General features: G+C 39.7%; 1 protein-coding gene across 7 annotated transcripts in view; it reads right to left on the bottom strand.

The window, feature by feature from the left end:
- Window positions 1–12,028, bottom strand: part of Ythdc1 (YTH domain containing 1) — a 78,676-nt gene extending 66,648 nt beyond the window's left edge. For 2 of the 7 annotated variants that reach the window (XR_011225783.1, XM_069317976.1), the window contains exons 1-6: window positions 11,641–11,828; window positions 8,414–8,500; window positions 6,655–6,828; window positions 5,508–5,651; window positions 4,844–4,930; window positions 1,656–1,901 (exon numbers count right to left, since the gene is read on the bottom strand). Coding sequence is in view for 2 of the 7 variants with exons in the window: in XM_069317976.1 (XP_069174077.1) it covers window positions 1,656–1,901; window positions 4,844–4,930; window positions 5,508–5,651; window positions 6,655–6,828; window positions 8,414–8,500; window positions 11,641–11,668 (766 nt within the window). In the remaining 5 variants the exon portion in view is untranslated. Of the gene's footprint in view, window positions 1–1,655; window positions 1,902–4,843; window positions 4,931–5,507; window positions 5,652–6,654; window positions 6,829–8,413; window positions 8,501–11,458; window positions 11,575–11,640; window positions 11,829–11,994 lie in introns of those variants that run through there. The other 5 variants (XR_011225784.1, XR_011225781.1, XR_011225785.1 and 2 more) reach the window with 5 other exon arrangements.
- Window positions 12,029–12,283: the final 255 nt, after the last annotated feature.

Raw genomic sequence — 12,283 nt, 5'->3', positions numbered from 1 at the left:
GCTGCCGCGTAGCTAGGCAGGCTGCACAACACCTTGATGCCCCGACCAGCACGATACCAATCCCTACCCAAGGCCAAACACGGGCCACGAAACCCAAGATGGCCCCAAGGAAAGGGTAAGTGCCGAGCAGTAAAAACCCGTACGGAATTGGTTCCCAAATGCACCAGGGAAGAGAACCCTAACATGCAAGGATAGTACTCACAGGGGCACTTAGAGAAGGAGGCTCCTAAGAGCATGCACCCCTGGTTCTTTAGAGGACACCTGGCCACCACACACTACAACACCACAGAGGACACCACGAAGGCAAACACTTCGAAAGAGGGGGGGGGGGGGGGTTACGAACGAGTGATGCGGTGATAGAGTGTGATGTTTGCTTGTTTCCTTGGGATTGGAGGGAGTTCTGCCTCTGTTCAGTTTTCGATTGCACTTTTTTTACCATGTGGGGTCTGTTTTGTTATGCCTACCTTTCTGGGTGCCTAACCCTGGTCAATGGCAGATCAAGAAAACCCCCAACCACCGGGGTGGTTTCCAGGGCCATTGCTCCCTGCTCCTCTCTGAGGGGGCCAGGGTCTGGCTCGTGGTCCCCGGTAGACTGAACTCCATAGACTAATGCCCCGGTCTAATGATTCGCATATTAGCCTGATAGCTCCAAGGAACCGAAGGGGCTACCCACAGAAACTTATATTTTTTCTACAATGTTCTTACAATAAATTAGTTTTGGTAGGTATAGTACCCGAGATGCGGTAAACATTGTTAGCGACCAACATACTAGCACTTTTTACTGTTGCTACATATTCTGTTCACACTAACAGCGTTTTTTTTTTTTCCTATTCATAATAAAATCGTGTGGATGGGATGATTATGTGAATAAAAATACAAAGAAAGGTTATAACATTAGCAAACCAAGTCTAGGTGATGCTAGTGAGACCCATTTTCAGAATAGTGTGATGGAATTTGGAACCGAGAAAAAAAATACATGAAAAATGTTCCCCCAATTCATTTATGGAATTTTAGACTAACATTGTATCTCTTCCATCTTTTAATATAAAAGTGTCTACCACTGTCGAGACATGCAATGAGCATCTGCTGCTGAGACTTCCATAGTAATTGATGCACTCTAGCTTTCAAGGAACTCTGGTAGCAAAATCATTCCACTATTTGGATGTTACCGTCATTGGGGACCTGGATTTTGGGAGTTGTTCTGTACTTACTCTTGAAGCTACGATGGGGTCTGTATTTTTGTACAGTACAAATCATATTTCTGATTCTGATTCAGATAATAATAATGTCTACCTGCTGTTATTATAACACTTTTGTAATTATTGCACTGCAATTTTATATGTAAACTTCCCCAATTATAAATTTATACCCATTTATGAATAAAGTTTTATATTTAATTTGATAGGTTAAACATTTTACAGTATTTTGAATTTAAGTACACTAATGTGGGCTAAATTTTGTTTCTTTTCACTCATAAAATGGTCATATATTTTATATTATTTTATATATATATATTATATATATATATATATATATATATATATATATATATATATATATATATATATATATATATATAAAATAATATAATATAATATAATATAATATAATGTAATATAATATTACTTTACACTTCAAGAGTTAAACTAACTTACCACAAAAGCGTCCACTCTCCTTAATGGAGAATATGAGTATTACATTCCTGGCTTCTCTGAATGCTTGATTAAGCTTGGCCTCATTCTGGGGTGGTGTTGACCACACTCCCTTTGTCTTGGAAAGTGATATATTTTCAGCATTGTTGGATTTCATAAGGAAGAATCTTGCATCCCGGAACATGTAATTCACTTTAGTAATGTAGTCGTATTTCTTCTTGATGGAATTTTCTTTTGTTTTTTTGAGTGCTGAAATATAAAAATCTAATTTTTGAAACTAAAATATATTTACTTAACCATTAAAGTGCGCATCACGTCATATGACGTGTTGGAAGTTGTTCCAGTCTACTGCGCATCACGTCATATGACGTGTTGGAGTACTACGTAAGATTTAAACAGCCTGCTGATACACGGGGTTCACCACACCTTTATCAGGGCTCTTGTAAACAGACGCCATTTTAAAAAAAAATCGTGGGCCAAACTCCCGGGTGTTAGGGGCCTCAGTATTGAGTGAGCAACCAAGCCTGACGCACGCAGCATGAGCTATCAGCACTGCTGTTCAGCTTGTGACCACAGCATCGCCTAAAAATGCCATAATATACTTGTTCATGTTATTATGTAGTGATGATATTATTACAGAAGACCCCTGACTGTGATAAAACTGACCAGGGTTCTGATAATAGCAGGATTGTGGTGATATTTAGCGCTGTGCGCCATGGAGGGAGGAGTAATGCTGTGGGAGGGAGGGTGGTGGCGATGTCTTCTGACTGTGTGGCCACCTTTTATTGACTGCACTCACCATACCAGCTTAGTGGTTCGCTATGGTGAACACAAATGTAGATACTTATATATAACGTGTGTATAGAGGGTATAAACAGCAAGAGGAGAAGGTTGGGAGCCGCCATTTTGGCGAGGGTGGTGGCGTCGTCTGCACGACGCCACCGTGCAGACGACGATGTTGTTTACTGGTTACCACGATGGTCTTTGGGCACCATACCAGTTTACTTGTAGAAGTATGGTGAATAAAACAGGTAGATATTTATATATAATGTGTGTATATAGCATAATAACACCATAAACAGTATTGTTGGAGGAGAAATATTAGTGCGTCTGGCCTTGTGGGCGGCAGCCATCAGCTGACTGTGTGAGGTCCTATGTCTTTGTGCCTTTACTCACCATACAAGCTTAGATGTACAGTTATGGTGAACAAAACATGTAAATACTTATATATAACGTCTGTATATAAAAGCAAAAACAGTATGGTGGGTGGAGAATGGTGGCGAGTCGGGTGAGGTGAGGTGAGGGAGGGAGTGGCAGCCAGGGGGCGGGCTGCCACTGCCACTCAGCATACCAACTTAGTGCCTCGTTATTGTTAACACGAATGTAGATACTTATATATAGCGTCTGTATATAGTGAATAAAAGCAAAAACAGTCTTGTGGGAGGAGAGTGTGGGTGAGTCAGGTGACTTGAGGGAGGGAGGAAGTAGCAACCAGTGGCGGGCTGCCACTGGCACTGCCACTCAGCATGCCAACTTAGTGGTTCGTTATGGTGAACACGAATGTAGATACTTATATATAACGTCTGTATATAGTGAATAAAAGCAAAAACAGTATTGTGGGAGGAGAATGTGGGTGAGTCAGATGACTGGAGGGAGGGCGGGAGTGACTGGCTGGTACACGGCGGTCACTCCTCATTACTTTTTGACTCATAATAGCTACTTAGTGGTTCGTTATGGTGAACAAAACATGCAGATACTTATATATAACCTGTGTATATAGTGTAATAACTGACATAGTATTTGTTCACTGATTGATGAACATAATTGAATCAACAATATGCACACCATATTTTTGAGTACAGCGATGATTCACTCATTTTATTATATAAATATATCAAACTACACACTATTGAATAATATTACAGCAAAAAAACTATGAAAAATCAATCAGTCATTGAAATAATTAGGTAATTATCTCTTTGTGGCAACTCCGGCCTGACAGCTGGCGATCAACAGACTGCCTGGGACGCACGCTGAGTCAGCTCCTATTTTTTGCCAGGCTTCCCCGCCCTATACCGGGCAATATATGCCACTTACGATTTTTTTTATTATTTTTCCCGTGATCAGTGAACACACATTAACAGGTTAGGAAGAAAATTTTTTTTTTTTTTCAAAATTACATGCGCCTGTGGGGAAGAAAGGATATTATACCCCTAGCATGTTAAGGGTTAAACCAAAATGCTGCATTTCAAAATATTATCTGCTAAATCATTTAAAGAGGATATCAGGTGTTTTAACAAACCCATCCTTGGTCACCATGCATATTTCACAGTTTGGTGCCCCCCCCCCCCACCAAATATGCATAGTTGGGTGATTTTTTCCAAGCAAGGCCTCCACTCAGTTGCTTCTGAACAACAGCCATTGACCCATATCAATGCTAATACACCAGCAGAGTCCCACAGGGCTCTGTACTTGGACCCATCCTGTTTCTGATACAGTGATACCTTTATACACACAAATCACAATAACATGATGTATCAAATGAACAAATATTTATTCATTTGAACAAATATTTGTTCATTTGAACATATATTGTTCATTTGAACAAATATCCCCCAATATGGGGGAATTGTGTGAAACCCCGATTAGGCTTTGAAGAAGCTTCGGGATCCTAGTGAGGGCAGTAGCACTCCAGGTTACAATTCTTTTGCCCATGTTGTGGTCCAGTTGACTACAGTGCATCTGGGAACATCCCGTGCATAGGTTCAAACCCTCATCACAGCCCTTGTGGATTTCTTCAGTGATACCTTGGTTTTCAAATATTTATTCCGTTCCCAGTGGTGGCTCGTAAACAGAAAAATCGTAAAGTGAAAGGAGTTTTCAAAATATATGGTGGATTGAGACACGCCGTGTTCCAGCCCACAACTGTTTTAAACGTCTCCTTGTCATAGTGGGGTGTTAAATTAAATATATACAGGTTTACAATGAATAATTTCTTGGGTGGAGCCAATTTGCCAAAGCTACAAGAGCGAGCAAAGTAACAGGTAGACAAGAGCCTTTCATGCAATCATTGCTCTATTTATTGTTTCAAATTTTAAAATAATAAATGTCAGGTTAAAGAGCTATGGAAATATGTAGAGTGCACATCATGACCATACCAAGAACAGAATACTGTAGTTCTAAGTACTCACGATCCTCACTGCTCTTGATGGAACTTTCTGAAGCACTACGCTTGCGTTTCCTGTTGTCTTCTTTATCTTCCATTTCTTCTTTCTCGACTGTAAGAAAAGGAAAAGCCTTAATGTGAAAATACATGAAATTAGAAGTACAGTAAGCAATGGCCATATTAGAACAGAAACTGAAAATGTTCAAAAAATCTGTAAACCTTTGATTACCTTAGCCCTTAAACTGCTCAGCATAAGGGGGCTGTAAGTTGACTGTTATGCTCAGCATTACAGGCAATGCTGTTTTTTTCTTGCAGTTGTGACAGCTACTTTATTGTGTTCTTTAAGGGTAAGGTCTTCTGACATGAGTACACCCAAATCCTGTACTGTACATTGCATTTTTGTTCAATGTTATAATTTGACTGTGTGGTAAACACTTTTTTCCCCCAATATATGTCACCTGTCAAATTTTAAGCTAAATGTTACTCACTTTATGCCAAAAATGAAAGCTTGGTTTAGACTGTTGTACAACTATTTAGTTGAACCATTACTAGAATGATTTGTGTAAGTTATGAATAAAAACTTAATTCTGATTCTGATATAGTGTAGAATGAAGCTTTGACACATGTTCTTCCTAATGTAGGTGTGGTTATAAAATAATTTTTGTGGACAGCAAACTTCCCCAACTTACTTGAGGATTCCCTTGAGATGGACGACGCCCTGGATGCCTCGCTCATGGATGGCTCGTCGTCAGAGAACTGGTGATCAGACGATGCTTCACTTCTAGTATCAAACTCCATTTCTCCTTCACCTTCACCTGTCTTGTCTCCTTCATCTATTATTATACAATAATGCTATGGTTAGTAGTGTTCACAATAAACAATAATTGCAAACTGGACTGGACAAATATAAATATTTAATTTAATGTAATTATGCAAAGTTAGCATAAATAAATTTAATGAACCCAAAACAATATTAAAAACCTATGGGAATGCCTAGGAAAGCAGAATTGCATTTAAAAAGAATCGGAATTTAAAAATAAAATGTACAAAAAACTCTTCCTGAGTAGACTCTTGATTGTTCCTAAAAACAAAATACAAATGGTCCCAAAAGTTACTTGGAATCACAGGGAGTGCCAATCAGTCCACTCACTAATTACCATGAGACCCATCAGGTCACCACACAGCACCGGCTACTGTCAACAGTCACCACACAGCACCAGCGACTGTCAACAGTCACCACACAGCACCGGCTACTGTCAACAGTCACCACACAGCACCGGTTACTGTCAAGTCACCACACAGCACCAGCGACTGTCAACAGTCACCACACAGCACCGGCTACTGTCAACAGTCACCACACAGCACCGGTTACTGTCAAGTCACCACACAGCACCAGCGACTGTCAACAGTCACCACACAGCACCGGCTACTGTCAACAGTCACCACACAGCACCAGCGACTGTCAACAGTCACCACACAGCACCGGCTACTGTCAACAGTCACCACACAGCACCGGCTACTGTCAACAGTCACCACACAGCACCGGCTACTGTCAACAGTCACCACACAGCACCAGCGACTGTCAACAGTCACCACACAGCACCGGCTACTGTCAACAGTCACCACACAGCACCGGCTACTGTCAACAGTCACCACACAGCACCGGCTACTGTCAACAGTCACCACACAGCACCGGCTACTGTCAACAGTCAACACATGACCTATTACATTGGCCAATGAGAGACAGTTACCACACAACAGCTAATACAGTACAGTATACTTACAGTCACCCAACAATACTCTATAATGAAAACTTTAAAATACACAGTAACTCACCACCCTCAGTATCCTTCTTAACAGTCTTGGGTTTCTTCTTGCCCTCTCTCTTAGCACGTGCTGCTTCCTGTTTCTCCTTCAGCTTTGCTCTCTTAGCTGCAACTTCTTTACTCTCGTCCTTTTTAACCTTAGACAAGGCATCCTTAGACTCGGCAACTTTCTTCCGACGTTTGTCTAAAACACACACATATCCTATTACCAACTTTAAATTCATATTAATATTTAATAATTACTGAATAAAGTTGGAGCTATAATAACCTTTATTATACTCAGATGGTGAGCAGACCTAACAAAAACTCACTGCAATAAATGATGAGATAAATTGCAGAAAGTAATAGAATAGATGAGACTTTTCTTCTTAATTACCTAAAGCTTAGTTATACATTTAGTTATGATTAAAAAGACCATGACAAAAGACCAAAGTATGACAATCATCTATGTCTCCTATCTTCCCAAGTAGCTTAGCATCACCAGCAAACGTGTTCATATAAGTCTATATTTTTTCTGGTAAACCACAAGCATAGCTCTCATCCTGGAACTACACTTAGGTGATTACACCTGGGTAATTACATACTTCTAGCATTCTGCTATTAATCACACACATGATGGTATAGTTTACAATCTATTTCTCACTACATAAAATTGGTGAAAACAGAACATTAGTAAATTTCTTCAGTGCAACTCTATTGCATAACCCTTTTTTTTACCCATCTTTAACAAAATAACATGCAAAACCATAAGGTATGCCTACAAAGGATATCTAATTAGCAAGTTCAATCTGTAATCATTATCTTCAATTCCACTCTCCATGAAAGTGTGGAACAGGTTCTGATAAATATAATGTACAGTATTACATAATAATTATTGCAAGTATTACATATTTATAATAATCTAATAAACAAGTTTATTATCCACTAATTATAATTTTCTAATGCAAGTCACATTTCTTGTAAGAGCACGTTCCTAGTGTAAAGTGTGCAAGTCACTAGCTTACATGCGTTGAACCAAAAATATCGGTTCATTACCAGATCTATAATTATACACTGTCTTTAATTATAAGCCAACAGTTTCCTGTCTCTGTCAAGGCCACTATAGAGTGGCTCATGGATAAATTTAGATAAGTAATTGCAAATCATAATTTACAACCAACTGTGGTTGTAAATTATTTCGCAACCATGCGAAAGCAATCTTCAATTATCTTACTTAACCATATGCATAGTGACAAGTCAAATTCTAACTGCAATACAGTAGAGTATACAGCACCAATACAGGTAACTCACAAAGTCTGTTTCATAATGCATACCCAGACCTTTTGACATACTGTACATATAATCAATTGCACCCAATGCATTTATATTTGGTATCCTGAAAAATTCAGAACAATATTTAGTTCTTGAAACTACCACTAGGAGAGTAGAGTTAAAAGTTTACAGATGATGTATGTATGGCATACATACATATATATACATACAACATACCATTAAGTACAGTACAGTAATGACAAAAGCAATATGCATTATGGGATGTGACTAACTTGTAGTGTTGACCTCCTGCAGAGATGGAACACCCTCCCTACAACACACACAATCTTTAGTACTGTATTACACACATTCTACCTTCTCAATTGAGTACAGTTTATATGATAAACATAAGATAACAAATTTCAACCTAATAAAATCTAGAGTAAATCAAAACAGGTACTAAAGTGAAAATGGATTGCCATACCACTGAAAATAACTCATAGGACAGCCAAACTTACTGCTCTTATCATCAGAAACATCATTGAGTTCATCAAAATTTTCTGCAGAATCCAACAGCTCTTCCATGAGATCCACTTCTTGTTCTCCTGCAATAATAAACATCTCAATACTACACCATTTTATTAACTATAATAATTATCACTTTTAATATAAATATTTAAAATACAACCATTGATAAAGAACAGTGTCACCTCCCATCAAGTTGAAAATGGATAGGTACAGTAGTTATGGTGGTGGTTATAGTAGTGGTGGTCATGGTGGTGGTGGTTATAGTAATGGTGGTAACAGTGATAGTTATAGTAGTTGTGGTCATGGTGGTGGTTGGTGGTTATAGTAGTAGTGGTTATAGTGGTTGTGGTCATGGTGGTTACAGTGGTGGTGGTAACAGTGGTGGTTATAGTAGTGGTGGTAAGTGATGGTTATAGTAGTGGTGGTAACTGATGGTTATAGTAGTGGTGGTAACAGTGGTGGTTATAGTAGTGGTGGTAACAGTGATGGTTATAGTAGTGGTGGTAACAGTGATGGTTATAGTAGTGGTGGTAACAGTGATGGTTATAGTAGTGGTGGTAACAGTGGTGGTTATAGTAGTGGTGGTAACAGTGATGGTTATAGTAGTGGTGGTAACAGTGGTGGTTATAGTAGTGGTGGTAACAGTGGTGGTTATAGTAGTGGTGGTAACAGTGGTGGTTATAGTAGTGGTGGTAACTGATAGTTATAGTAGTTGTGGTCATGGTGGTGGTTGGTGGTTATAGTAGTGGTGGTAACAGCAATTGTTATAGTGGCTGTGATTATGGTGGTGGTTATAGTAGTGGTGGTAACAGTGATGGTTAAAGTAGTGGTGGTAAGGGTGATGGTTACAGTGGTGGTGGTAATGGTGATGGTTATAGTAGTGGTGGTAACAGTGATGGTTATAGTAGTGGTGGTAAGGGTGATGGTTATAGTAGTGGTGGTTACAGTGCACATGGTGGTCATTAATAATTTATCCCCTACAATATCCACACCAGGTTGTCATTTGACAGGTTACGTGCACAAAAAATTAATTTAGTAATAATTTAATTTTTTTCACTTATTGTGTTTTGAACTTATTAATAGTCATTGAATTTGTCAATATTTTCATGTTCTCATAATTTTTTTATAAATTTTCAATAATGATAATTCATTAATTCCTGCACCAGAGAGTTACCACATGAAACAGGTGAGCAGTGCAAGGGATTATAGTGGACATGGTGTTAGTTATGGTGGTGGTAAGTCCTGGTGTTGCTGCAATTGTTGGTGGTAGTTGTAGCTATGGAAGCTTATTTTGTCCAGGTCTTCTTCATGCTCTCCATGAAGACCTGGACAGAATAAGTATATAATAATAATAATAATATTTTATTTAGGAAAAGTACATACATAGATGCAGAGTTACAAACATTCCGATTTATTTATAGATAGAGCTAGTACATACAATACCTAAAGCCACTAGTACGCAAAGCGTTTCGGGCAATGGAGCACCACTTGGCAAATGGAATTTAATGTGAATAAATGCCATGTTATGGAATGTGGAATAGCAGAACACAGACCCCCACACAACCTATAAGTTATGTGAGGAATCTGAAGAATTCTGATAAAGAGAAAGATCTAGGGGTGATTCTAGATAGAAAACTATCACCTGAGGACCACATTAAGAACGTTGTGCGAGGAACCTATGCCATGCTTTCTAACTTCAGAATTGCTTTTAAATACATGGATGGTGAAATACTAAAGAAATTATTCACGACTTTTGTTAGGCCAAAGCTAGAATAGGCAGCAGTTGTGTGGTGCTCATATCTTAAGAAGCACATCAACAAACTGGAAAAGGTGCAAAGACATGCCACTAAGTGGCTCCCAGAACTGAAGGACTATCCTTTTTTATCCACGGAGACTTTAGCAGTCTCCGTGGTGTAGTGGTAAGACACTCGCCTGGCGTTCCGCGAGCGCTATGTCATGGGTTCGTATCCTGGCCGGGGAGGATTTACTGGGCGCAATTCCTTAACTGTAGCCTCTGTTTAACGCAACAGTAAAATGTGTACTTGGATGAAAAAACGATTCTTCGCGGCAGGGGATCGTATTCCAGGGACCATAGGATTAAGGACTTGCCCGAAACGCTACGCGTACTAGTGGCTGTACAAGAATGTAACAACTCTTGTATATATCTCAAAAAAAAAAAAAAAAAAAAAAAAAAAAAAAAAAAAGGACAAGAGCTACGAGGACAATTTAGAGGTGTTAAATATGCCAAAAGTAGTAGATAGAAGAAAATAAAAAACCTCTGCCCGAAACGCTTTGCGTAATAGTGGCTTTAGGTATTGTATGTACTAGCTCTATCTATAAATCTATCAATTTTTGTAAAACCTCTCGTATGTATGTACCTAACCTGAATAAACATATATTTATTTATTATTTATTTAAAAAAGAGGTGATATGATCAAAACGTACAAAATAATAACAGGAATCGATAAAATTGATAGGGAAGAATTCCCGAGACCTGGAACTTTAAGAACAAGAGGTCATAGATTTAAAGTAACTAAACACAGATGTTGAAGGAATATAAGAAAATTCACTTTCGCAAACATAGTGGTAGATGGTTGGAACAAGTTAGGGGAGAAGGTGGTGGAGGCCAAGACCGTCTGTAGTTTAAAAGCGTTATATGACAAAGAGTGCTGGGAAGACGGGACACCACGAGCGTAGCTCTCATCCTGTAACCACAATTAGGTAATTACACACACACACACGGAGTCTGGTAGCCGAGTGGACAGCACGCAGGACTCGTAATTATGTGACCCGGGTTCGATTCCCGGATCAGGCACAAACAAATGGGCAAAGTTTCTTTTACCCTGCTACCTCTGTTACCTAGCAGTAAATAGGTACCTGGGAGTAAGATAGCTGTTGGAACCGCTTCCTGGGGGAAGCAGAAAAAAATTAAAAAATTAGTTAGTGGTTAGTAACAGTTGATTGACAGTTGAGAGGCGGGCTGAAAGAGCAAAGCCCCCCTCCCCCAAAGCACAACTAGGTGAGTACACACACACCCTTGGCTCTCTCTCTCACACACACACACATACACCATGTGTGTGAACCCCCCCACTCCCCCATCCAGCAGGCGGGTGTAGAGAGGAAGAGGGTGGGAGAGGGAGAGCACCATGGAGTGTGGTGGTGAAGGGCTGCGGGACGGAGGAGGAGGATGGTTGGTCACCACACTACTCTCCTTCACCTTTGATCTCGGTGTTGTCTTCACTCATGGCTGAGTAGTGTGGGGGTGGAGGCAGTGTGGCAGGTGGTGTGGAGGACACACAACAACAACACAACACAGCACCAGCAGCAGCAGCAGCAGGAGGAGGAGAGGGAGCCCGGGTGCTCCAGCTCGGTAGCTTCTCTCGTGTGATCTCGCCCGCTGCGAGACTCCTCCTCCTCCTCTACATATACATACACATATACATCTACATACACATATATACTCCAACAACCAACATTAACACACGCAATTATATATTCTTTCACGCTCTATAATTTCCTGAAGGTGTTGAGTTAATATATTCCAAAACACGTATAAATATATAAAGCGCACCATGGCTGCCACTAGACATTTAAGGGTCCCAGTAGCGCAGTAGACAGCGTAGTCACCTCACAACCGAATGGTCACAGGCTCCATTCCCGTGCAGGACAGAGACGTATGGGCACGATTCTTTACACCTAATGCACTTATTCATGTAGAAATTAATACATACCTCGGAGTTTGATAAATGTAAATGTGGGTTGTATCCTGGGCACGGTCAGTATAGCTATTATAATAAAATCTTAATTAGTAGTTCTCAATTACAGTCATTTATTTTGCATTCACGTTCAGTATTTATTGC

The sequence above is a fragment of the Procambarus clarkii genome, chromosome 89, assembly GCF_040958095.1.
Source record: "Procambarus clarkii isolate CNS0578487 chromosome 89, FALCON_Pclarkii_2.0, whole genome shotgun sequence".
NCBI classification, from domain to species: Eukaryota; Metazoa; Arthropoda; class Malacostraca; order Decapoda; family Cambaridae; genus Procambarus; species Procambarus clarkii.
Note: the sequence above shows the minus strand (reverse complement) of the source record. Positions and strands in the feature narration are given on the sequence as shown.